General features: G+C 58.8%; 1 protein-coding gene across 3 annotated transcripts in view; it reads left to right on the plus strand.

The window, feature by feature from the left end:
• The first annotated feature begins 3,064 nt into the window (after window positions 1-3,064).
• Window positions 3,065-27,094, plus strand: part of CDH5 (cadherin 5) — a 38,557-nt gene continuing 14,527 nt past the window's right edge. The window contains exons 1-6 of one of the 3 annotated variants that reach the window (XM_051846859.2): window positions 3,065-3,178; window positions 15,903-16,128; window positions 22,333-22,621; window positions 23,916-24,032; window positions 24,902-25,066; window positions 26,026-26,213. In XM_051846859.2, coding sequence (XP_051702819.1) covers window positions 3,102-3,178; window positions 15,903-16,128; window positions 22,333-22,621; window positions 23,916-24,032; window positions 24,902-25,066; window positions 26,026-26,213 — 1,062 coding nt within the window. In that variant the 5' untranslated portion in view covers window positions 3,065-3,101. Of the gene's footprint in view, window positions 3,179-6,044; window positions 6,195-12,710; window positions 12,859-15,902; window positions 16,129-22,332; window positions 22,622-23,915; window positions 24,033-24,901; window positions 25,067-26,025; window positions 26,214-27,094 lie in introns of those variants that run through there. The other 2 variants (XM_051846860.2, XM_051846858.2) reach the window with 2 other exon arrangements.

Below are 27,094 nucleotides of genomic sequence, written 5' to 3' on the forward strand. Positions count from 1 at the left end.
GGCAGGATTCTTGGTCCTGTCCTGCCCTGCTCAGCTCGCTGGGCAGCACCACGCAAGCCCTGGCCCTCTCTGGCCTCTGCAGGAGACGAGGGTGTGCAGCGGGCTTGGCCAGTGGGAAGACCCCTCGGGACAGTCAAAGAGGGCGGTGCTGCCAGAGACCTGGCCTTCCAGGACCCGGCTGCACCCTTCAGCCCAGGGTGCCCCACAGACCCAGCACACATGGTCAAGCGGTCACGTCTGCGTGGACATCTTGCACCGCACGCGCGTTCTTGCAGGCAGCCACCCAGCTGCCAGAGGCCACGCCCACGTCATGTGTACACACGTGGCCCCCACACTCATAGGCACCCCTTTAGCCTCCCTGCAGCATCATTATTGCCAAGACAACTATTGAGCACCTATTGTATACCACAAATTTTTTTTCAAGGTTTGGTTCGTACGTGATGCTTGGCCACTTTCAGGGGTCAGTACAATATTTGAACCCAGGCGTACGGCGAGCACTGGTTACATCGGGCGATTAGTATCTCCGTGTCCGCCGTGTCCCTCGTGTGTCCTCACAACCTGTCTCACACACGGTGTCTGTGAGCCATCGCTGCTGCGGGCTGTGGGATACTGCACCTTGCTCCCCTGTCCACGCGCAGTCTCCTGTCACTCCAGCAGGCCTGTGCAGACAGCACACCACCACCTCCACTCCACGGAACGGAGGCCGTGTGCCTGCTCCGGGGTCGGCCAGAGCCTTGGTGGAGGAAGGGTTATAACCCACCGCCCTGAGCCCCAGGGCCCCCCCTCGCTAGGACATCTGGGAAAGCTGCCTGCGGATACGGCATTGTTCTCCAGCCCCGCCGGGTAGGTCCTTCCTGGCTGAGGGGGGATGCCCCAGGCGCCTCGTCCACACCAGCTCCACAGCCCTGGTTCTCCCACAGCCCAGGCAGCCCAGGCCAGAGAGGGCACTTCTAAGATCCCGGGCTCCTTGGGCCCTTGGGTGCGCCTTGTCCGAGCTCCTTGGTGTGACTTCGCCACCTGCCCTTCCCCCACACACACACCCCTGCACGCTGCCCCAGCAGCTCCCTGCTTCCCCTATGGGAACCTTCTCCTTCCCAAACAGCCCTGTGTGTCTTTGACCTTGACCGTCCCATGCTGCGTGCTTGCTGTGTCCACTGTGTCGGAGCGGCTTGTGGACCCCAGGCCACCTCCTCTCTGAGCACCCCCAGCACACACTGTGTCACCAACCTGCAGCTCACGCTGAGTCCCACCAGGGTGGAGGGCACAGCAAAGGCAGGACCTGGCCTGGGTCAGCTCCCTGTCAGCCCCGGCCCAGGACCAGACACAGCCTGGAGGTCATTCAGTGCCTTTCTTCTTGATAAATGAGATAAAATATTGATAAACGGCAATGGGTTCTCTAGGATGAGCGTAAAACTGGACACAGGAAGAAGAGGCTTGGAATCCTGGCTCTGCTACTCTGCTGTGTGACCTGGGGCAAGTTACTCAGCCTCTCTGAGCCTCCGTGCCCTCATCAGGAAATGGGACTGAGAATGGAACCAACAGGGTGCAGGAGAGTGTGGCGGAAGCTTCTCCTCGGGCGAGATCAGTGGAGAGTGCAGATCTGGAAAGGCTGGGGGGGGGGGGGCAACCCAGGAGGCCAGGGCTCCAGCCAGAGCAGAGGCTCCGAGGCTGGAAGTTGGAGCAGCTCAGCCTATAAGTCTGGATCTAGAATGTTCCCCAAGGCTCAGCAGACACCTGAGCCTGCTAGGAATGGGGCAGTGCCACTCCTGACGTGAAATGGGCAGCAGCGTCCCCCACTCAAGGTCACCACAGAGTGCCAGGGTAAGGTCCAGAGCCCGGCACGGGGATGGCAGGGCTGTGGCTCTCCTCAACCCCACCCAGAGCTCATCAAGGGACAGCCTCTTGTCTTTCCCCCACTCCCCACCCCAGCCAGGCACAGAGCTAGGCACCCAGCAGTGCTGGGATGCGTGGATTGGAGCCCCCACGGAAGCCTTTAGGCCAAGCACCAAGTGTGCACCAGAACATTCCACGGAGCACAGACCGCCCCCGCCCCTGCCTCGTGTCTGCCTCAACGTGGTAGTGGGCCATCCACTCGTTCGCTCATGCACTCATTCACACTGAAGGAGGCCCTTCTCTGCTGCTCCACGGCCACCCCGAGGTCAGAGCTGGCCACCCCAAAGCGAGCCCAGCTCAGTCCCTGCTCTGAGGAGCTCTGAGCGGCCGCAGCTCCCATCACAAGATCTCCGTGCCTTGTGGAATTCATAGCTGCAGGCAAGACCCCTGCCCTGCCCCTCCTCCCCACTCTTCCTCTTTCTCACCCCTACAGACTGCCCTAGGCTGACTCCAATCCGTTTTCCCAGAAGGTGTGTCCACCCCTGTCCACTGCGCAGCCGGCCGAGCCAACGGTTCGTCCTCTGTCGACAGCTGCGCAGCCTGACTCACAAGACCTGGCCATCAAGCCCTTGCTTCCTGGTACCTTCTCCCAGCGCAGGCAAGAGCCCTGCAGGCAGCCGAGGAACCTGAGACAGGAACCAAGACTCCGCCTCCAGCACGCAGCCGCCTCACACAGCCACAGGTGCGGCCACCGCTGGAGCAAGCAAACGAGCAGCAGACAGCATCCACACGGCGTCCCGGCCGTGTGGGCTCCGGCCGCGGGAGACCTCGCGCTATCCTCTCCCAGTTCAGCTCCGGTGCTGAACGCGTAGGGCCGGGCAGTTGGCCTGGAGGCTGAGACGCCCACTGCTGGCTCCCGACTCCAGCTTTCTGACTGTGCGGGCAGGAGAGGTGGCTCAAGGGGGAGGGCTGCTGCCCCCCAGGTGGGAGACCCGGATTGAGATCCACATCGCCCAGCACTGGCCGCTGTGAGTATTTGGGGCAGGGTGCAGGAGTCAACCAGTAGATAGGAAAGCTCTCCATCTCTTCTCTCTCTCTTCTCTCTCTCTCTCTCTCTCTCTCTCGCTCTCACTCTCCCTCTCTCCTCCCTCTCAGTCTCTCTCTCTCTATCAAATACATACATAAATAAATTTTTAAAAGTATGAACATCCGGTCCTCCACCCACACCAGAAAACAGCCGTAAAGAAGAAAGAAGAAAGATAGCAGTGATGCTGGCCACGCAGGAAGCAGCCCCTGACTTCCAGGCAGGACCAGGCCCCGGACGGCGAGACGAGGGCAGAAGCAGGTGAGTGCGGGGCGCGGCCTGGGAGCCCTGCTGTCTGCTGCGCACTTTGGATTCAGAGTGCAGGTGCAGACCCCAACGCCCCCGCGCAACCCCAGGGGAAGCCGCAGGACTGGCTACAGGGCATACAGTCTCCAGTGCTTGCAGGGGGAGCGAGCACCAGGAACCAACCCAACCAGCACGCGGAGGAGATGTCCTGGGGAGAGGAGAGGAGGGGGACAGCAGAGGAGAGGGGAGTGGGCTTGAGGAGGTAAGAATGAGAGGAGGAAGCTGATGGGGCCCTGCCAGCCGGTGGAGGGAGCAGGAGGGAACCCAGCAGGTGAAGTGGCACCCGCAAAGTCCCCTGCTAAAGCCACGCGCTTGGCCATCCTCAGGGGTTCCGTGCTCTGGGGAAGAAGAGGAATCTTGTTCGGTGAGCCCCTGCAGGGCACCAGGAAAGCTGGGAGAGGAAGGAGTAGCCCCTGTTTGCAGTCTCTGATTCAGAACCTGTGACCTCAGGGAGCATGTCACTCGCAGCCACTGCTTCCCCATCTGTTCAATGGGTTAACAACAGCACCGCCCCCAGGGGCGTCCTGTGGGTTGAATGAGGAGCCTCCTGCTGAGCTGGGGCCCCAGGACACAGAGGCCGCGCCCTGCACACGCAAGCATGCGGGTCTCATGCAGGTCTTGGAGTTCCCCTGCCAGCCATTCCAACTCCATGGGCCTGAGCTGGTTCCTACTTTGTGGTTTCTTATCTGGTGTGGGCTGAGGGCCACTCTGGGACCCCCCTGGCAGAACCCATTTCACAGATGAGCACAGAGGCTCAGAGAGCTTCTCCCTGGTCAGCCTCCCTCCTGGCAGGGGCTGGGTGGGCGTCCCGATCAGGGTTGCACCCCTACCTCCCCCACGGCCCGCCTCCAGGCTTCCTCCCCCGGCTGCTAATCTGGACGTCCAGACCCTCCTGTTTCCTGCCAGCCCAGCGCTGCCTCCTTTGCTCCTGTTGGCACTTCCTGCCCTCGAGCCCTCCTGTTCCCTCCTTTGCCTGCAGAGGGATGGGACAGGGGCTGGGCAGAGCCGGGGCACGAGAGCCTCAGGAGCCTGGGGGCTCCAGCCCCCCCTGCTCCTTGGTGGTGACCCCCACCCCCGTCCCTGGGGGGCTCGGGCACGTGCGTGCCTGGCTGCCGTCCCCTTGTTTACGGATGACAGGAACAGCAGTTCCCAGGACAGAGTCCACTTCCTCATGAGCCTTGCGCACAGAGGGAATTCGCAGATAGTGCCAGGACACGAGCCGCAGCCCGGCAGGAAGTGATGCCCAAGCCGGCACGTCCCAGCGGGCACATAGACCAACGGGGGTGGGCACTGGGGGGACAGACAGAGTGCTGGCCTGGCCTGGCTCCCGCGGGGCAGGAGAGGGCAGAGTTAGTCCTGCTGCAGAAGGAATCCCGGGGTGTTGCTTGTGCACTCTGCAAACACTGAGTGAGTGTGGGACCGCTGTGAGCCCCGCCCCCCGGGACAGTCCGCCCAGCGGGTGCTGCGTCTGTCTCCCTCTGTCTTCTGCTGATGTCTGGACATCCCATCCCGATTCTCTGCTCCATGCACCAAGCCTGGGGAAGGAACTCTGATGGTGGGACTCTACTCCCCGCCCCTTCTCCAGCCTGCACCTTCCCTTTTGACTTACCCTGGTCCAAGTCCCCAGCCCCTAAATGCAGCCGTGGAGCCACGCCCTCCCCTACCCCAGGCTGACCCGGCTGACCACGGCCGGCCTCCCCTGGCTTCCAGGGCCCCTTCCTTACTGGGCCCCCTCCCAACACACCCACGGAGATCCCAGGGCTGGGGCCCCGCTCCCCACCCCATCCCATGGCCCCAGGTGCTGGCAGGAAGCACTCAGCTTCCAAACGCACCCCTGCATCTCAAGGTCAACCAAGACAGAGAAATCTCCACTTCCTCCCCTTCAAAGAATCGTCCACCCCTCCCCCACCTCACCCAGGGGCTTCCTGAGTGCCCGAACAGGGCCTCTACTTGCCCAGCTGTGTAATGGGACACTGAAGACTTCCCAACAGCTCATTCGTGGGGAGATGGAGGCAACTCTTCCAAAGGCAGAGTCTCGGGTCCTGGAACACTGCAAATGAGCGAGGCCGGGGCGGGGCCCAGCATCTGGAGTGGTCAGAAGTCCCCGGGGCTGGATCTGAGCCCCTCCCTCTCCCAGCCCCAGGGTTCTGATGGCTCGAGTCCAGGTTTCGGCTTTACACCCTTTACCTCTTATGCTCTTGTTCATCTCAAGGACCCTGTGAGGGTGAGGCTGGGACTGAACCCATTTTACAGATGAGGAAACTGAGGCTCAAGGGCTACAACTGGCCCACAGTCACAACAGAAGCAGAGCCAGGTGCCCTGACTCCACTCATTATTCTGAAACCCAGACAGTCCCCAGAGGCCCAGGCTGGAAGCCACCTTTCACCCCAGCCAGGGAGAAGCTGACCTGGGCGTCCAGACCAAGCCCTGCTGGTGCCCAACTCCCACCCTCAGGACCTGGTGCCACAAGGTGCTAGGGGACCAGGCTGAGCTGGACAAGCACCTCCCAGCTGTGGAGCCTCAGCTTCCCGGCCTGTGAAATGGGGTCATGCCACCTGCCACTGGGGTTCCAAAGAGTGCTCAATGTGAGAGTGCAGGCCCAAGGCCCCCACAGCCCAGCCGCTATCCAGGGCTGGGCTCAGGGCCCCGAGCAGGGGCCTGGAGTTGGGGCCTGAACTGAGCGCCCCAGTTGGGTCCAGGGCTAGGTCTCGGTGAGGACAGCCTGGCCCGGCCGCCCACCGCGGGGCCTGCCCTATCAGCAGCCAGCCCGGCCCTCACAAAGGAACAATAACAGGAAACCATCCCGGGGGGAAGCGGGCCAGGGCCAGCTGGAAAACCTGAAGGGGCGGCGGCCGGCCTCCCTGGCCACGGGTGTGGCTCTGTGGGTCAGCCGAGCTCCACAGAGCTCCAGCCTCACTCAGCCCCGGACGGCAGCCTGCCTGGACCGAGACACCCTGGGCCCACGGGCGCGGTGAGTAGGGCTCGCACGCCCCAGACCCACACCTGAGATGGGGGGTCCTTGGCTGCCCCTTCCCCAGCCCAACCCCCATGGGGGTCCTGGGGGAGTGACTCCCCCAGGGCAGACGGGGTCTCTTCCTGGCTCAGGGCAGGACTGGGTGAGGAGCAGCGAGTGGTGGGGTCACCGCTCTGTCAGGCATCTCCGGGATGAGGGGGGCTGGCGGGCTTGCCAACCCCCAGCGGGCTCAGCAGCCCAGCATGCCAGGGACCCCGACCTCCATCGAGGCCACAAAGAGGGCAAGGCCCTGCGGAGCTGCCCAGCCTGACGGGACAGAGGCCTGGCCCCTGGGCCTCGGCTTACCCCAATACCCTTTCCACTCCAGGAGGCAGGGGTCTCACCCACCTCGTACCCACAGACCCTCCCCACTGAGGTGTGTTGGGATTGGGGCTGAGCTTCGGTGCCCCCTACTTTCAGGATAAGCAAACTGAGGCTTGGCTCTGTGCACTTGGGCTCTGCCCCGGCCCTGGGAGCCGGCTGTGAGCTGGGGGAGTCTCGTGGCTCAGGGAAGCCCCTGAGCTTCGAAGGTGGGAGGTCAGGGCGAGAGCCCGGCTTGGAGACAGCGGCTCTGGGTGTGTGACCTCGGGAAAGTCACCTGCGGTCTCCAGACCTCAGTTAGCCTGTCTGAACAATGGGCACAGCAGCCCTGTGGCCGTGTGTCCTGTCTGGAGGCGACGCACACCACGCCGATGGCTTGCAGACAGTGGGGGGCCTGTTTACTGTCAGCTGCCCTGTGACACGGGTTCGTTGTGTCTTCCTGTCTCAGCGGGGGGCTGGCAAGGTCACGTGAAAGCTGGAGTGGGGATTCAAACCAGGACCTGGTGCCCCCCAAGCCCAAGCTCTGTCTGTGCTTTGGGTTTGTCGTCTGCAGAACGAGGGAACCGGTTCCCCTCCAGTGGTTCCATGAGGTCATGCGCACGCCTGGTGCCGCGGAGAGCGGAAGGGGTGCTGCCCAAAAGGTGGCCGTGGCCATGGCCGTGGCCGTGGCCGTGGCCGTGAAAGTCGAAAGATTTTGACTTCTTGGCAGCAGGTGCCAAGAACAGGGCACCGTGGGGATGGAGGTTCCTTAGAGCGGGTGGGGGGAGCAGAGCGGTGCTGCTTCAGGTCCTTGCGCCCTGGCTCATCTTCGGGGGGCGGGGAGCAAGGGGCTCTGCCCTGGAGCTCCTGAGCCCCCAGGTGAGCCTGCGAATCCCAGCTGATTGTGCTGGGGTAGGGGAGCTGCCTGCTGGTCTGGAAGGGGTTAAGCTGCCCACCCAGCCGACTCAGCCTGAGCCATTGTGCAGCTAAACAAGGGCCGGACATGAGGGCAGGAAGCCAGAGGGGGCCACGCTGTGTTCTCCCAAAGCTGGATGACTCAGTCCACTGCTGCCTCAGGGACAGCCGGGGGACTCCATGGCCCCTTGTCCATGTGGGCCCATTCCCACCACCTCCAGCAGCTCTCTGCCCTCCCTCGGCCGGCCAGTCACTACGGCAAGAATTCCCATTCGACAGACGGGACCACTGAGTTAACTGGGAGAGGCTGGGTGGCAAGTGCAGCAGGAGGCAAGACACCAGGGAGGCCGGCCGCTCCCAACCCCCAGCCCCTGCTGCTCTCAGTTCAGGGCACAGACGTGTCACAGGACAAGCCTGGAGCCCAGTGATTCTGCAGAAGAGGAGGCTCACTGTCTAAACACAGGCTGGAGAGACCTTGGAAAGGCCATCGTGACCCAGGTCCAAGTGGATGTTGGGTGGAGAAATCACAGAGGACTTCCTGGAGGAAGAACAGGCACTCAGAATGCAGGAGGCTTTGGGCAGCTCCTCCGCCACCTGAGCCTGGGTCTGCCCATCTCTCTAGGGAAGGGGGAGGTCTCCAAACCCACCCAGGGACCTCCAGGTCATCTGCCTTGGGCCGTAGTATAAAGTTCAGATCCTGGCAGGCGCAGATCCTGGCAGAAGGAGGGAGCAGGGCTCGGGGCAGGCCGGGCAGGCGGTGAATGAGATTTCCTTCTGGAGAGGAACAGGGGGAGCGGGAGGCGGGGCCCAGGGTGGAGCCAGGAAATGAGGTCTGGCTTGAGTCGGCCTCTGGGCTGGTGGGGGTGGGGACACAGATGGGGATCAAACATGAGCGCATCCACTGAGCACCTCTGATCCGCTGGGCTTTGCACCCATGACCTCGGATGGGGAGCTGAGGCAGAGACAGGGAGGCCCACGGAGCTCAGGGGTAGCCAGGCAGGTTCCCATGGGCAGGTGCGTGGGGCTCCCTCTGTTGCCCCCAGTGCCTCGCAGGCCTGAGCCGCCCAGGGCCAAAGGAAGCCCAGAGGAGGCTGGAGATCCTCTGTGGGGCAGGTGTTCTCTCCCTGAAGCTGGGAGCTGACCCCTTAGGAGGCCAGGGCTTAGGTGAGACAACCGGGCACCCAGAGACCCCAGCACAAATTTGTTTCAAATCACACACTAGATCTGGCAAATTGGCGGTCTCCAAATCAACGACTGTAGTGAGGATTCGGGGGCTGGGTGTAAGCTCAGTGGGAATGGACACTGGTTGATTGGTGATGTCTGCCACAGGTGTAAGCTCAGTGGGAATGGACACTGTGGTTGATTGGTGATGTCTGCCACAGGTGTAAGCTCAGTGGGAATGGACACTGTGGTTGATTGGTGATGTCTGTCATAGAGGTAGGAGAGTGGCAACCTGTGAGTTGTGTTTGACAGCCCTACCTAAAGAGGAACCTGTGTGTGTGGCTCATTGAGGACCCTTAAGGGAAAATTTCATCCCAGAGAAAACCCTAATGGTGATGTGTCTGACATGTGACAGGCTTAGAAGAGGTGCTATATAGGGCCAGGGAGAGTTCTTCCAGCGACAGTGACAACTGCATCTACTGGGCTCCCTCTGGCTGGGTGTGCTGTGCAAATACACAGATTTTAATCCTATGTGTAGGAAGGGAACCAAAGGCAAGATTGGACCTGGAGATGGGGCAGGCTGACGGGCAGGCACGGGGACTTGGACACCACATAGAAGTAGAGTTTTCACACAGGGAGCACAGCAAGGAAGCACATTCCAGGCACAGGGAACAGCCTGTGTCAAAAGCCTGCTGGTGAGAGGAAGAGTGCTAGACATTCCAGAAACTTCTAGCTCTCCTCCTGGGGGAGGGTTGGGAGGGGATGGGGAGGAGAGCGGTAGGGATGGGCAGGGACTCACTGTCCTAGACCTCGAAGGCCGGGTCAGGAGCTGGACTTGACCCTGCAGGAGTACAGGCCACAGGCAGGGCCAGCTGGGAGGGAGTGCAGGCGAGGGGGGCTGGTGGCAGGAGTCCGGACCCCACAGAGCCACAGACCAGGGCCTCACCCCTCGTCCTCCCTGTACTGACCTCTGCTGGATGCTGGGACTCAAACAGACAATGTGGGAGTCTTTGGAGGACCACAGAACCCCACCCCATCCCAGACTGAGACCAGGGTGTGGAGGGGGTGGCGGTAGGGAGAGCGGAGAGCTTCCCAGGGGCCACACGTGCTCCGGGCCGTCTCCTCCCACAGCCCTGCCCTCATCCCTGACCCCGGCCCCTGGGCTAGAGTCCAGAGCCTGCAGGAGGCTAGGCGGACAGGCCTCCCTCAAGGGTCTCCCTGGAGCAGGCTCGGCTGCCGGAGCGTCCTGGCTGCAGGCTGCAGGCTGTGTGCCGGGCGGCGGGAGCAGAGGGGAGTTGGGGGGAGCTGGCGCAAACAGCTGCCTGGGGGCGGGGTCTGTGCTGGTGTGGACACCTTACAGGGTGTGGCCTGAGGACATCATGGCTGTGCCTCAACCTGGAGTCTTCTTCTCCCAGCCCCAGGAACCTCCAGCTCATTCAATACCCACCCCCAACCCTGGAGTCCAAGGCTTCAGTAGGACTCAGGTCAGGGGGAGGGGCAGGGATCCACCGGACGGTCAAGGGCAGGACCAACCCAAGGGGCCCCCTACTGAGTCCTGACTTCCTGAGCTCTATTGAGGGGAACCCCAAGAGGAGCAGCGCCAGCCCCACCCCTGCTTCCTCTTCGGCCCGCTGTCATGTTCCTCTCCCACATGTGGACCCCATCATTGAGACAGCACAGAGCTGAGTCCACCTCACAGCCCCTTGGAGGCCAAACCCCAGCACAGAGAAAACCATGTCCCTGCTCACCACTGTGTGCAGAATGGACAATGGGTTTCCAGAAGCGAGCGAGGGCAGAGCCAGGAGCTGCCCCGCTGGAGCCGCCAGCATGGAGAGCTGCAGCCACAGTGAGGTCTGTGGGCCAGGGCAGGGGAGCAGGGCACAGGCACCCACTTCTCTCCTCCCAAACACAGTGAGAAGCCAGGACTGGGGGGGGGGGGGTGGAGGAGTCCCCTGACACAGCAGAGGTGGGTGGGGCAGGGAGTAGACCTGGCAGGGTGGGGAGAGTCACCCTCAGAGATGGAGTGTTCAGGAAGAGGACCCCTGAGCAGACCCCCAAATAGTGCAGACGGGGAGTGGCAGGGGCATCGCACCTGCTGGTTTCATTTGCAGCTGCTGTTAGGTGGCCATGTTGTCAGTGCAAGCACCCCCTGATCCAAAATGCTTGGGACCAGAAGTGTTGTTTTGTTTTGTTTTGACAGGTAGAGTGAACAGTGAGAGAGAGAGAGACAGAGAGAAAGGTCTTCCTTTACTGTTTGTTCACCCTCCAATGGCCGCTGCAGACGGCGCGCTGCGGCCGGCGCACCGCACTGATCCGAAGCCAGGAGCCAGGTGCTTCTCCTGGTCTCCCATGGGGTGCAGGGCCCAAGCACTTGGGCCATCCTCCACTGCACTCCCTGGCCACAGCAGAGGACTGGCCTGGAAGAGGGGCAGCCGGGACAGAATCCGGCGCCCCGACCAGGACTAGAACCCGGTGTGCCAGTGCCGCAGGCGGAGGATTAGCCTAGTGAGCCATGGCGCTGGCCAACCAGAAGTGTTTTAAGTTTCCTGCTTTTCTGAATTTGGACGTATTTGCATGGATGTTGCCAGCTGAGCATCAGTAGTTTGAAAATCTGAAACGCTCCCAGACCCCAAATCCTGCAGGTGTCAAGTCACAGCTCTCAGAGTTTTGGATCTGGGGACAAGAGATGTTCAATCTATTTGACTCAGGCTTGAAAACAGCCCTAAGGGTTCACGCTGCCGTACCCATTGTAGAGATGGGGACAGTGGGGTACAGAGAGGGGAAGCATCTGGTCTACAGCAGCACAGCTGAGATTCCTTTACGCCCAAGAGCCTGCCGTCAGAGCTGTCACCCCAAGGGTGACACCGTGTGAGCCCAAAGAGGCAAGAGCTGTGTGTGGGCCACGGCTGGGCCTTGGGGAGCAAGGGAGATGCATCAGGGAGAAGAGGACAAGAAGTGACGGCGAAGGGGAAGAGGCTGCAGGTCCGTCCCCACCATGGCGCCTGGGGTCAGTGCCGTGGGCAGAGTTGCCGTCGCCATGCAGACGTTGGGGGCCCTCACCCAGCCTCTCCACCAACCTGGCTCCTCTTCGTTCACGCTGTCCTGAAGCTTGCGTCTACGAGAACCAGGGGACTCCGCTTGGTTTCTCAAATAGGGGGTACCTTGAAAAACTCGTGCAGCGTGCGGTCAAAGACAGGCGTGCCTTGCGCAGAAAGGTTTTAAGTCCATGCAGAGTCGTGTGTGCTACGTGTTCTTCAAGAACTTCCCAAAGACCCTCTTGGGCGGCTGGCGACCTCAGGGCCTTGGCTCCCAGCAGTGTTTCTCTCGGGAGTGACAGGCACACAGGAGGCCCGCCCCGGCGCTCGCTGGTGTCCACGGCTCCAAGTCCCCGACCTCCCTCGTCACCACCCGCCTTCCGCTGTGTGTGTTCCCCAGGGCCAGGCCTGTCTGTCTCACTCACCGCTGCCTAGTGTGGAGTCCGGCATACAGTAGGCACTCAATGCCTGTCGGCTGCGTGCTTGGGCTCTCAACTTTTCCTGCCCAGAGGCCCGAGGACCCCTCACCCGGGTTCTGTCCTCGATTTCACTTCCACTTGTCTTCACTTCTTCACTTCCGATCCACATCTGGCTGGGTAGAGGCAGAAGGAGGATCTGTGAAGTTCCCTTTGGGGGAAGAAGGAAATGAGCCTCAGGGCCTGGGCCCAGCTGGGCTGGGGCGGAGGTCATGGCTGCTGCCTCCCCCACTCAGGCTTCCTGGTGGGGCTCCCAGTGTCCCCGCCCCTGCCCCCAGGCCTCCTGTCATCTTCTTCCTCTTTCCCAGAGCATCCCACCCCCATGGCACCCATCTCCTCTTCTGTGACTGAGGACCCCTGTGTTGTCCCCCTTGAAGGCAGCACTTGGCATTCTGCACCCCCACCCCAGCCCCGGGGTGTCTGCTTCCTCCTGGGCTGGGGGCAGGGGACTTGGATGCTAAGGTCAGCAGGCCCCGAGGTCAGCTGGCCCCAGGCAGACACCCTAGGCCCTCATCGAGGCCAACCTGGCGCCAGCAGCTCAGGAAACGCTAGCAGGGTTTCAAAACCTCCTGCCATCTGCAGAGTCCGCCTCCACCTCTGGGTGGCGCAGGGGAAGCCGTGGAGGAGGCCATCCCACCCAGCACCCACGGGGTCCACGTCTGTCTCCGGGCATGAGCCCCAGCTCCTGGTCCCGCCACCTGCCTGCTTACCCTACGCCATCCCAGGAGTTTGCAGGTCAGTGATACAGGGATCTAGGGTGGAGGGACAGCTGAGGTCGGGGCTGAGAGGGCTCAGTGAAGGCCAAGGCCAAGGACTCCACCTACTCTGGGACAGTGGGGGAGATCTCTGGTCCTGGCATTCATGATGAAGCCAGGCCTCGATCTCTGGGTGAACCATGCCCCTGGCCCACAGGGCTGCCTTCAAGAGTGTACAACCTGGGGCCAGCGCCGAGGCTCACTTGGCTAATCCGCCGCCTGTGGCGCCAGCATCCCATATGGGCACCAGGTTCTAGTCCCGGCTGCTCCTTTGTCAGTCCAGCTCTCTGCTGTGGCCCGGGAAGGCAGTGGAGGATGGCCCAAGTGCCAGGAAGAAGCACCTGGCTCCTGGTTTGGATCGGCGCAGCGCTGGCCGTAGCGGCCATCTGGGGGATGAACCAACGGAAGGAAAACCTTTCTCTCTGTCTCTCTCTCTCACTGTCTAATTCTACCTGTCAAATAAGTAAAAAAGAGAGAGAGAGAGAGAGTGTACAACCTGCACAACCTCCCAGGGCCTGCACTTAAAAGGTCTCTAAACTTGGCTTAATGCTTGTCCGTCTCCATCTTGAAATCCTCTTCTTTAACACTGAAATCGCCGGGGTGTGATACTTTCAAAAACCTGCCTTTTGGATCAGCATGAAGATCCTGTAAGTGTTTTCCCACTTCTAGTAGGATTTCGTCTTAAAGCTTAACGTGTCGAGTCTGCATAATGTTTTACAATTTAGTAAGCCTGGATTTTAAGTCATTTAAGATGGAAATGTGAATCTTACTTCAGAAAATTAATTATCTTCCTCTGTGACATCAAACTCTTGATCTTCATCCTCTTCCTCTGCCAGGGGCCCCTCCCTTGGTCAGCAGGGGACGCTTGTCGTGCCCCAGCCCACACGCAGCCGACCACCATCACCGAAGGGGCGACCTTGGATTTGCATTCCAGAAACACCCCAGGGAGATGAGCCGTCTGATTAACACAGAGAACTTCCGGAAAACTCAAAATCTTTGTCCTCCGCGTTCGGTTGTGTGTTGTGGCAGGCTGCAGTGGCTTCGCCAGGAAACAATACTTTTCTTGTTATAAATTCTACCAGCGTGGTCTTCCTGCTTTTCAAAACTGTCCGTCACCTCTCGCTGATGATGAGCCGTCGGGGCGGCGTCCAGCACAGCTCTCGGGGACTCGGCTCTGCCTGCGAAATCCCTGTCGGCCCCATGGTGTGCCCAGCAGGTGCTTTCTGCCTGAGCTGACCCCTCAGCGTCCCGGCTCCTCAATGTCCACCTTTCCTGTTTCGTTTCTGTCCAACTCTTTGGGTTTGCCCTCTTCAGCTTGACAATACTCCTGAAGCTGGGCAAACTCATCAGCCAAGTTGTTCAGGCCCTGCTTTCTCCTGGGGGTCTCCATGGGGGCCAACGCATTGATTTCTTGTGCCGGGGAGGGCAGTGATGTCCCACAGAGGTTGTGAGAGGGCTACTCCCCACACTAGAACAGCCCAGGTTGGTACAGAGACACGCCCTCCACGTGAGTGACAGCTTCTTGCCATTGTCTGGTTTGGGCGCCCTGGCTTCCCAGGCTGGGCCCCCACATCCTGTGTCATTCCCAGCTTGGGGCACTGGGCAGAGCCCCAGTGACAGGGCACCCAAGCCCAGGCACCAGATGCAGGAGCCCGAGAGGCCCCAGGTATCTCTGGTTCTTAACTTTGGGATGAAAGGCCCCACAATTCCATTGTGCGCTGGACCCACCAATTATGATGGTGTTTCAGAAAGCTGCTGCCAAAGCGGGCTGAAAAGACAGTTTGATTTGGTACAAACATTTTTGAAATGGGTGCATGCTTTTCCTTAATATGGACTTAATAAGTCTTGGAGGACCCGTGTCTGACCCCACCCCCACCCCTACCCGCAGAGCCTAAGATGGCCATCGCCCGTGGGTTCCAGGGCGAGGGCGTGGCCCTCTAAGTCAGCACATTTGGGCTTCCTCAGAGCCTTCTAAGGCAGAGCAGCTAAAGGGGCCGCCAGGCTGGCCCAGAGCGCGAGAGGGGCTTGCTTGTCCTCGGAAGCCCTTAAAGCCCACCCCGCGGCAGCCGCTGGACCAGGGGAGGCGAGAGGAAGGAGATGCAACTCGGAAGGCGATAGGCTGGCTCCAGTTTCTGGTTCCACTGACAGGCGCAGGGAGCCCAGAAACGTGACCGAGCCTCTGCTGCTTGGCCCACCTGTGGAGTGAGCTTAGCAATGATGCCGATCTGCGGGAGGACTGAACAAGGCAATACAGAGAGCTGGGAACAGAGTGAGGCAGCTAACAAGTGCTTGACGCAGGCTAGCCCCTGAGGGTCCATCCTCAGCCCCCACAACTTTCCTCAGTGTGAGCTGAACCCTGTGCACCTTGGTTTCCTTAGGCAGACAGAGACAGAGAGAGAGAGAGAGAGAGAGAGAGAGAGAGAGAAAGGTCTTCCATCCATTGGTTCACTCCCCAAAAGGCTGCAATGGCCGGAGCTGAGCTGATCTCAAGCCAGGAGCCAGGAGCTCCTTCTGGGTCTCCCACATGCGTGGCAGGGGCTCAAGGACTTGGGCCATCTTCTACTGCTTTCCCAGGCCGTAGCAGAGAGCTGGATCGGAAGTGGAGCAGCCGGGTCTCAAACCAGCACCCATTTGGGATGCCGGCACAGCAGGCAGCGGCTTTAGCCACTACGCCACAGCACCGGCCCCAATTTCCTCACCTGTAAAATGAGCTTAACCTGAGCACCCACTGCCTGGGGCTTTGGAGCTGCCCTCAGCATCAGCCACTCCCCCCCACCCTCCGGCTTCCCTGTAACCCCTGCCCTGGCCTCCATCCTGGCCCGCGTGGCATGTACGTACGAAATGTTTCGTGTCTGTCTTCCCCCGCCCACCCGGGGAGCTCATCAGGGGCGGGAACAGAACCTGGTCCTGTTGCTGTCAGGACGAAGGTGTGAGCGGAGAGACAAGGTTCAGTTCTCCACGGAAACTGCTCGTCCCCCCGGGCAGCGGCCACCCTGCCTGACCACGCCGCTCCTCCCTCCGCAGATCTGTCCCTGCTGGGAAGATGCAGCGGCCTTCGATGCTGGTCACCGCATTGGGCGCCTGCCTGGGCCTGCTGGTGGCGGTTATAGCAGCGGCAGGTGCCAACCCTAGCGAGCTGGACACCCCAAGCCTGCTGCCTGCTCACCGGCGCCAGAAGAGAGACTGGATCTGGAACCAGATGCACATTGATGAAGAGAAGAACACCTCGCTGCCCCATCACGTGGGCAAGGTAAGACACAGGGCCCAGGGCGGCCAACACCAGCAGCACCGGCCAGGAGTGATGCTGGTGACAGTGAGGGTGACGGGTGGAGACGGTGACCGAGGTTGCGGCAGCTGTGGGGGCAAGGTGATCTTTCTGAAGGTGGTGGCAATCGTGGTCGAGATGGTGGTGGGGGTCGTGGTGGTCGGTGACAGCAGTGGTGGTGGCGTGTTGGCAGTGATAGTGGTGTTGATGATGGTGATGGAGGAGAAGGTGGTGGTTACAATGGTGGGTGCCGGTGGGGGTGGTAATGAAATTGGTGGTGAAGGAGAAATGTTGATGGTAGTGATGATGGAGGCGATGGAGGGGATGGGGATGGTGGTGACGGTGATGATGGAGGTGATGGTGGTGATGATGGAGATGACAGAAGTGATGATGGAGGTGATGGGGATGAGGTGGGGATGGAGAAGGCAGTGACATTGATGAGGGAGGTGATGGTGGTAATGGAGGTGACAGTAGTAATGGAGGTGATGGGGATGGGGTGGGGATGGAGAAGGTGGTGATGGTGATGACAGAGGTGACGGTGGTGATGATGGAGATGACAGAGGTGATGATGGAAGTGATGATGGAGGTGATGGGGATAGGGTGGGGATGGAGAAGGTGGTGACGGTGGTAATGGAGGTGATGGGGATGGGGTGGGGATGGAGAAGGTGCTGACGGTGATGACGGAGGTGATGGTGATGATGGAGGTGATGGTGATGATGGAGGTGATGGTGGGGATGGAGAAGGTGGTGATGGTTATGACGGAGGTGATGGTGGGGATGGAGAAGGTGGTGATGGTGATGATGGAGGTGACGGTGATAGTGCTGCTGGTGGCAGACAGATGGTGGTGAGCACTGATTCATTTTCTCCCAGTCCCTGGTCTGTGGACTAAATGTCACTGGCAGAGAGCTACTCTGTGCCTGGCCTGTGGGCTCAGGGCTCAGGGCGGAACCCTTAAGTGCTGCCATGTAAGAGATCAGTTAAGGCTCAAAAAGCCTTCTACAAAACCGTTCTGGTGACGGGGTTAATCAGCCGGGCCACGGCTGGCCAACCCTGGCCCGAGCCCCGGAGCGCCTTTCTGGCAGGCCAGCCTTCCCCGGTTCCCTGTGACCCCACACAGCTCCCCAAACTCCCCAACATCCATAATGAGGCGTCTGACCCAAGCCGGCCCTCCAGTGTGGTGCCTGCAGCTCTGAGCCTCACCTCACCCTCCTACAAAACATGCCCATCGCAAGCTCATCCTGCCAAACTGCCGCTGAGGTCAAAACCGCCCACCCCCGTCCAGAGGACTGGCCCTAGAGGCGGGGTGTCAAGCATAATGACCAGCAGAAGGCGACGTGTTTTGAGAGTTTCCACCAGGCCGACAGTTTCTGAGCACATCACAGTCCCGCCGTGCCGGCTTCTGGGAATCTAAACATCAGCCCACAAGAAGTCTGCATCGCCGTGCTGGGTGAAGAACGGACAGTTCCAGGCACTGGGCTGGGCACTGGAAAGACAACGGCAGAAAAAGACAGACGTGGGCCCCCACCCTCACAGAGGTGGCCGTCCAGAGCAGGCCCCAGGCTGGCCCACTGCTTGGTTTTGTTAATAAAGTTTTATTGGGATCCCGAAGCGGTTACTCATTTGCAAGTCGTCCATGACTGCTTTCATGTAAAGTGGCAGCAGTGGACAGGTCTGGCAAGCATCCTACGGCCCACAAAGCCACAAATATTCTCTGTGGGGCTCTTTTTAGGAACGGTTTGCCCACCCTGATCCAGAGGGACAGCACTGGCCAAAGAACTCCATAAACAGTGGTGATGGGGCCACTCTAAAGCCACAGAGCAACAGGCCAGAGAGGACCCTTGGAGGGGAGGGCCCAGTCTGGCCGCAGCGCCAGGACCGCGATCCCAGCCAGAGGAAGAGGACGGGACCACCCCGGGGATCTGCTCACAGCCCTGGTCACAGCAGGCTGACCATGCCCTTCTGGGTCCCGGAATGGCTGGGGGCGTCAACCAACCAGCACGGCCACCTGGAGGGGCAGACACTGGCCCAGGGTCCCACGGGGAGGCCCTGGGCTCCTTGAGTGCCGTCACGATTGTCACAGGGAAATGTCGTCAGCCCACCTGTGTCTTTCCTGGTGGGATCAGCGTGCCCTGAGTCAGCCTCGAAGAGAATGGCTGACCCCAAGGACAATCTGCAGCTGAGTCAGAGGAAAGCAGGGGCCACCGCCCTCAGGGGACCTGCCCAGGGATTACGGGCAGCGCGGAGAGCGTCAGGCGTGCGTCATCTGCCAGCAGACAGCGTGGGGCCAGGGGACAGAGGAGCCACAGGCAGTCCCCAGTCTGGGAAGAGATCAGGGTGCCTGGGAGAGGCAAGGATGGGGCTGCCAGGATCATCTCTGGGTTCCCAAGGCCGTGAGCCGCCCTGCTTATCAAGCCCAGAGTCTAGAGCCTTCTATGACCCACAGAGGCAGAGGGACAATGGGAGCCGGCACTGCACAGCCTTCTGAGTCCCCAAATGTGGCTCGGCCTCACTTACAGCAGGGACAACTCGCGTCCAAACACAGTGACCTTGGAGAAGGAGGAGGCACCAAAATCCACAGCTGCCCCAGCAGAGGGGCCTCCTGCCAAACCGCTGACCCATGCTCCTCACCATGGCCAAGATCAATCCAAAACCATGGCAATCTGGGAAACGCCATAGCCAAGAGGTGCCCAGAGAGACATGATGACTAAACAGGATCCTGGAATGTTAGGTAAAAATTAAAGGACCCTGCATGACTGTGGGCCTGAATCATAATGTATCAATACTGACCCATTTGGAATTCCAACGCACCAGCAAGCACGTGGAGAAGCCAATACCCAGGGCCAGGGCAGCGGCGATGTGGGAACGCTGCGTGAGCACTGACCCAAAACTGTTCCTACACACTGAGACTAAGGACAATTGCAGGGAAGGAACACGACACTACAGCACGTAGGAAATCAGAAGCCGAACTCCAAAGAAACAGACAAAAGCTGACCTAACTCCCCTTCACCATCTCTGTCCTGGAGGTGCCAATGCACACCCCTCTACCTCACCCCCCAAGCCTTGCCCAGAGCTGAGCCTGAAAGTTGGTATCTAAGCAAGTTACACAGGGCCCCGGCTGCCCCTTCCTGAGGCCCCGTGTTCCCGCAGGTTACAGAGCTGGGATGCTGCTCCTTGCCTCCTGGCCGGCTGTTCATCAGAGGTCCCGGCCACATCCTCCTGGGCCACAGCCCCCTGCACACCACTGTCCTGCTCCAGGGCGTCTCCCACTGCTGGGCTGCTGCCTGCCTCCGGCCCCTCCTCCCTCCTCCGGCCCCCCAGAGGGGAGGGTCCTCCAGAGGGGAGGGTCCGCATTTCCTGTCTCCTCTCCCTCACCTTCCAGACTCTTCTCTTTGTTTTTATTCATTTTATCTGAAAGGCAGAACGACAGAAGCAGACACGGCCAGACAGGGAGCTTCCATCCGCTGGCTTGCTCTCCCAAAGCCCAGGAGCCCAGAGTCCACTCCAGAGCTCCACCGCGGGTGGCAGGAGCCAAGTGCTTGAGCTGCTGCCGCTGGCTCTCGGGGCACAGATTAGCAGGAAGCTCAGCTCTGGCCCGAGGGCCAGAACGAGGTCTGTGTGAGCTCCAGGCCACAGCAGAGGGCCTGGCGCCTTGTGGGTATCTGGTTTATATTCTTCTAATTGAATTGCAGTTTTTGGACAGTCTACCTTTCTATGAGCCTGCACTGTGTGGGCATAAAGTACTAGTATCTTATTTTCCTGATATCCTATGCTTATTGGATTCTCTCTTCTTTTCTTAAAAGATTTATTGATTTATTTGAAAGCAGAGTTACAGAAAGGCAGAGGAAGAGAGGGAGAGAGAGGTCTTCCATCTACTGGTTCACTCCTCTAATGGCTGTAGTAGCCAAAGCTGAGCCCATCCAAAGCTAGAAGCCAGGAGCTTCTTATAGGTCTCCATCATGAGTGCAGGGACCCAAGGACTTGGACCATCTTCCTCTGCTTTCCCAGGCTCATTAGCAGGGAGCTGGATGAAAGTGGAACAGCTGGGACTTGAACCAGTGCCCATATGGGATGCTGGCACTGCAGGTGGCAGCTTTACCCACAATGCCACAGTGCCGGCCCCTCTATTTTTTTTTTAAGATTTAATTGAAAGTCAGAGTTACAAAGAGAGAATAAGACATAGAAAAGGAAAGAGAGAGAGAGAGAGAGAGGGAGGGATGGAGAGAGAGAGAGAGAGAGAGAGAGAGAGAGAGGTCTTCTATCACTGGTTCATTCCCCAAATGGCCGCAATGGCCAGGGCTGGACCAGGCTGAAGTCAGGAGTCAGGAGCTTCTTCTGGGTAGCAGGGACCAAAGCACTTGGACCATCTTCTGCCACTTTCCCAGGCCATAGCTGAGAGCTGGATCAGAAGTGGAGCAGCCAGGACACAAACCAGCACCCATATGGGATGCTGGCATCGCAGGCGGTGGCTTATAGCAAAGAAAATCAGTTTGGTGGCCTAGCAAGGATGGGAAATGTGGAGTTACACAAAGCTCTTCACTGGTTCTTTGTGCTGGGGTGGACATTGCAAGCCCCCAAGAAGAGAACATTGTGGTATCACTCCAAACCGGAGTTGACAGGGACCCATGGCGTGCTGATGACTGTTTGACAACTGGCTCTCCAGGGAATGAGGTCCCGATGTGTGGCATCTGCCAGTTCCCATGGTGTAAATATTCTCGCCGTGTCTGATTTCAAGCTGCCAACATCAAGTTCCTGAAGACACAGCTGGGAGAGACGGGCAGGAACACATCCTAATGTGGCATTTATTTAGTGTCTGCATCATACAGACCTGGGAGGTGTGCACGAGCCCAACAACACAGTGAAACAACTGGGAAGCGATGGATGCGGAGTATCTGTCATCCTTGTCTTTAACATAATTGCTTGATGGTGACTTTGTATCATTTAATATTTAATGTTGGTTGTGTTTAACAACCAATGCACAAACACGTCTGGAAATCTGAGTTGGCTCCCTCTCCAAAACCAAGCTGATGCAAGCCAGCTCCAGCCCGCCGTGTCGGGGGCCCCGTTGTGCGGGGAACAGGAACTGAGGCCAGTCTGTCCAGGAACTCCTTTCCGGAAGTGCGGCTTTACTCCTTTGGGCAACTCAACATCGGAAGCGGTATTGCCTCCTTTTTCAGAGGAGATGACTACAAGGCAAAGAGTTAAGACCTTCTACGGGGCCAAAATACCCTTGGCCTTCCAATGGTACCGAGTGTGTTCTTCCACTCAGATGAAAGTGGGCTGCAGGCAGCATTCTAGGCACACTGGGCCACGCCCATGTGGAGGTTGCAGCGACCTGGCTGAGAACAATGCAGGGCTGACCAGCCAAGGGTTCTTGTTAGAATCTCAGTGTGTGAGGTGGGCCCCTGGCCCAGTGGTTAAGATGACAGGCCACCCACGCCGCACATCTGGGCACCTGGGTTCAATACTCAGCTCTGGCTCTGACTCCAGCTTCCTGCCGGTGCAGACCGCGGGAGGCAGATAGTGGTTTCCTGCCACACATGTGGGAGACCTGGGTTGGGTTCCTGGTGGGCCTTAGGGAGTGAACCTGCAGATGGGAGGATATGTATTTGCATTCTCTCTCTTTCTCTCTTCCTCTCTCTCTCTGCCTCTAAAATAAATACACAAATGACTCAAATCTCTTTTTAAATATTTTACTTATTTATTTGAAAGTCAGAGTTACAGAGAGAGAGGGAGAGATCATCCATCGCTGGTTCACTCCCCAGATGACCACAACAGCCAGGTCTGGACCAGGTCAAAGCCAGGAGCCAGGATCTTCATCTGGGTCTCCTACATGGGTGGCAGGGGCCCAAGGACTTGGACTATCTTCCTCTGCTTTTCCAGGTCATCAGTAGGGAGCTGGATCAGAAGTGAAGCAGCCGGAACTCAAACTGGTGTCCATATGGGATGCCGGCATCGCAGACAGCAGCTCTGCCCACTATGCCACAATGCCAGCCCCTCAAATCTTTAAAAAACAATCTCACTGTCACATATGGGATCTCTGGCCAGCACCACACGTGTACATGCACACGCAAACAGACATGCCTCTGTCCATGCACACACATGCACACGCACACTCGTGTGCACACACACTCACACATGCATGCAGCCATTCCTGCCCATTCTCAGCTCACGTTACCTCTTCCTCCCTAGATCAAGTCGAGCGTGAACCGCAAGAACGCCAAGTACCTGCTCAAGGGAGACTCTGTCGGCAAGGTCTTCCAGGTCAACGCAGACACAGGGGACGTGTATGCCTTCGAGAGGCTGGACCGGGAGAAGATCTCAGAGTACCACCTTGTTGCCCTCATCGTGGACAAGGACACCAACAGGAACCTGGAGTCTCCGTCCAGCTTCACCATTAAAGTCCACGACGTGAATGACAACTGGCCTGTATTCACGCACAGGCTGTTCAACGCGTCCGTGCCCGAGATGTCATCTGTGGGTACGTGTCTCCCATCCCCCGCTGCCTGCAGGGACTCACTGCAACCACTCCACTGCCTAGGCTCGGGGTTCGGTGAGTTCAGGGCTACAGTTGTAATGCCTCTGTTGTCACCTTATGTACGTTGAAAGAAACCCTGATTCCTCTGACCAAGCCCCAGACTGAACTCAGACTGAGCCCTGACCCTAGTCATAGACTGATCCCTGATCCTAATCATGGACTGAGCCCCATCCCTAGTCATGGACAGAGCCCTGACCCTAGTCATAGACTGATCCTTGATCCTAATCATAGATGGAGAGCCCTATCCCTAATATGGAGTGAACCCTGATCCTCATCATGGACTGAGCCTTGACACTAATCATGGATTGAGCCCTGACCCTAGTCATAGACTGATCCCTGATCCCAATCATGGACTGAGCCCCATCCCTAGTCATGGACTGAGCCCTGATCCTCATCACAGACTGAGCCTTGACACTGATCATGGACTGAGCACTGACCCTAGTCATACACTGATCCTTAATCTTAGTCACAGACTGATCCTTGATCCTAATGACTAAGTAAGCCCTGGCCATCAGGGAGACACACACATCCTCTTACCTCATTATTCTTTGGAACAAACTCCATCGACTGTCCCCGACTCTCAGGGCTGGCACCTCAATAGCACAGCCCTTGCACATGAAGAATGCCAGGCTCTGCCAGCAAAGCGACAAGAGTGACCTCGGGGGGCCGTGAGGGAGCAGGGGAGGGGGACAGAGCCCTGGTGCCGCCACATCACCAGCAGGTTCCAGCTCCTTCCTCAGCCCTCCCCCAGCCTCCAGGGGTGCTATAAAACAGCTCCCTGCCCCACCCCCACCTGCACAGTCCAGGATCCGCAGCCAGGGCCCTGGGACCAGGGCTGCTTTATGTGTGAGGACACTGGCGGCGTTCAAGGCATGAGAAATGTGACACCACCTCTTTGGGGGCATTCCCATTCCCTGTTCCCACCCTTCCAGGGAGAGAAACAGCCCATAACTCGCCTTGGTGTCTCCCCCCTCCTCATTGGTGTCTCCCCCCTCCTCATTGGTGTCTCCCCCCCCCATCCCCCATCCCCCGCCGTAGCAGCACGACACACCTGCTCTCCTTGCCCCCTCAGGGTTGACCTGGCTGGACCCCACAGGGCCAGCACTTTGCTGCCATGCAGGAGCCTCAGTCTTTTCCCTCTAGGGACGCGGAGGAGATGGGCACGGGAGACAGCCCGAGTGCCATCTGCCCTCCCCTGAGAACGGGGTGCAGCAGCTGTAGGATCCTCTCTCTGCAGGGACCTCGGTCACGCGTGTGACAGCAGTGGATGCGGATGATCCCACCGTGGCAGACCACACCTCTGTCATGTACCAGATCCTGAAGGGGGATGAGAACTTTGCCATCGCCAATTCCGGTCGGTGTGATTGACCCTCCTGGGAAGGCGCCAGCATGGAGGGCAGGGGAGGTGGATACACCAGGGGGGCAGGTGCCGAGGGAAGCCCAGTCTGCCAGGCTCCACCAAGCATGGCACCATCCTGTCCCGTGGAGGTGCGGTGTCGGTGTGAAGACGAGGCGGCTGGCCAGGGGACAAGGAAGCAGACAGGTGCCCAAGGCGAGCGCTCGGGGCCAGAGCTCGAAAGCAGAATCTAGTTAGCCAAGGATGAGCAAGCAGCAGCAGAGGAGGCTGGTTAGCAGCTCTGGGCACAGGTTCAGACGGATCTGGTTTCCAAACCCAGCTCCGTTACACTTTCCCTCCAGAGACCTTGGATAAGTCAACTCACTTCTGCAGACCTCAGCTCCCTTACCTGGAAAATGGGAATGCTTTAGGCATCTTGCATGTCAGCAGTGAAATTTGAATTAGAATTATATCATGTATATAGAGAAAATGTGCATGACTTTAACAAAAAACTGTAAGGACTGAATCTCGGTAGCCAGACCTATTGGCCAAGCTGGGAGGATTGACTTCGGTACAAATAAGTAGCAGAGACACCACCACTGCCCAATGTAGCACCGAGGCAGACATCACTAATTCATCCCAGCACTCTCACGCTGGGCCTGGCTGAGGCCTTAGAATCTCTCCCAGCACAATGCCCCAGGTGTCCGTGGCCTGTGTTGGCCCATGCTGTGGCCTCACGGGGCAGAGCAGGGAGGCAGTGGGTTAGGCTCATGATTCTCATCCCTGGAACTAAGAGTTAACCCAGACTCTCTCTGGGTCGGCTGCAGGCGTCAATATTTCCCAAAAGCCCCCCAGGTGACACAGCTGTTGCTTGGACACTGTTGCAGGAATTATTTTCACAACAAATAAAAACTTGGATCGAGAGACGCAGGCCAGGTACGAGATCGTGGTGGAGGCACGAGATGCCCAGGGCCTCCGGGGCGAGTCTGGAACGGCCACCGTGCTGATCACTCTGCAGGATGTCAACGACAACTTCCCCATCTTCACGCAGAGTGAGCCTCTCCCCCCAGGGCCCCGGGAGGGTGGAGGACTTGGGAGCCCTGGGGAAGGTGACCCCGAGACCTATACCTCTCCCTCCACCACGAGGTGGGTCTCTTTGCTGCTTCCATCCCTATTCCACATTCCCAAGGCATCCAGCTGCCCTTGGCCCTGGTCTCCTCCCACAGGTGAGAGCCAGATCCCATGGGCTCAGGAAAACCCAGGCCCTGAGACTGGGGGCCCACAAGCCAGTGGGTGGCAAAGTATAGCAAAGTGACAGCCAGAGCCAGGGCTGGGCCCTGACCCCATCCTCAGACTGCTGTTCCCCCAGAAGTGTCTAGCAAGAGCTTTTCCCATGGTGGGGTGGGGTGGGAGAGAGAATCAGACGGCTCTGTTCGCCTCTAGTGCTGATGTCATAACTCAGAGGCTCAGCCACCACAAAAATAGGCAGGTTCTCTTGGCATGGCCTTGCTGGGTATCGTGTAAACTCCAGAAGTCAGCACTTGTCTGTCTTGGTAACTGTTAAGTCCCCTAGCACAGTGCCTGCCATACAGAATAGCTACATGTTAGATGGATAGGAGGAAGAAGGCGGGGGGGGGAGGGATATGAGTGACTTGATGATGGATGGATGGATGGATGGATGGATGGATGGATGGATGAACAGGTGGATGGCTGGCTGGATGGATGAATGAATGGGTGGATGGATGTATGGATGAATGGATGGATGGATGGATGAACGGGTGGATGGGTGGATGGATGGATGAATGGGTGGATAAATGGGTGGATGGATGGACAGTTAGAGAAAACCCCCTTTGCCTTGAGACCCATAATCCCAGGGATATTATTATTATCACGACTACCATTATTTTATCACACCCAACTCCTATACCAAAATACACTAGCACCACATAAGGGGCAGTTGCCTTGTCTATCTCGTTAACCTACTGCCCTTGCGGGCTCCTATTTGCATCAGCCAAGTACACATTTACTGTACCTGAAGACATCCGTGTGGGCAGCCCCGTGGGCTCGCTGTCTGTGGAGGACCCAGATGAGCCTCAGAACCGGATGACGAAGTACAGCATCGTGCAGGGCGAGTACAGGGACACCTTCACCATCGAGACGGACCCCACCCGCAATGAGGGCATCATCAAGCCCATGAAGGTTTGTAGGTCTCCATCAATGGCGTCGGGGCTCCCAGCATCCACAGGACCTGCCCAGGGCTGCTCACAGCTGGTCATGTGCGTGGAGACTGTGACCCAGGACCTTAGGCTGGGTTACTCAGAAGCAGGCCCAGAGGCAAAGATTTGGGTATAAGTCATTTATCTGGGAGATGATTCCAGGAGGCCCCAGGAGCAAGGACAGGGGAAGAGAAGGAAGTGAACGCTGGGCTCTGAGCAGCGACAAAGCTGGCACCCAATCCCACAGGGGACAACTGGGGACAGTGAGGAACACACCTGAGTGGCAGCAGCTGAGGGTGAGGGAGCCGAGATGTTTGTGCACTAGCTCCTGCAGCGTGTACTGAAGAGGGGCGGGCACTAGCTCTCCATGTCCCAGCCAGTAAATGCTGCTGGCACATAAAGAAATGGCAAGTGCCTGGGGATAGAGGCGGGCACGGACAGCGCCTGTGGCTGACAGGGAAGTCAGAGCAGTGGTCGCTGGGAGAGACCCTGTTAGCATAAGCATGCCTCAGAGTGGCCGTAAAGGCCGGGGGGTGCTGGGCCTGGCCCCTTCTCTGGCCCAGCCCCATTCTGGGGTCTGGAGACACCCAGGGGAGGCAGGCACAGCCCTGAGAGTCACTAAAGCTCTCAGCAGGAGGGAAGGCAGATGCATAACCAAAGTGTGGCCAGGCGGGGAGCAGTCACTGGTATAGGGAGGGCCTCTGAGATTGCTTCTGATTCCCTCCAATTGGCTTCTTGAGGGGTGAGCAGGAGCCTGTGAGATGGGCAGAGCTGGCAAGGCATCCTGGACAAAAGCAGGAAGAAAAGGCAAGTCCTGTGGACGGAGCCGCCCTCTGTGATTCCCTAGAGCTCAGGACCGGGGCT

The sequence above is a fragment of the Oryctolagus cuniculus genome, chromosome 18 (assembly GCF_964237555.1).
Source record: "Oryctolagus cuniculus chromosome 18, mOryCun1.1, whole genome shotgun sequence".
Taxonomy (NCBI): Eukaryota; Metazoa; Chordata; class Mammalia; order Lagomorpha; family Leporidae; genus Oryctolagus; species Oryctolagus cuniculus.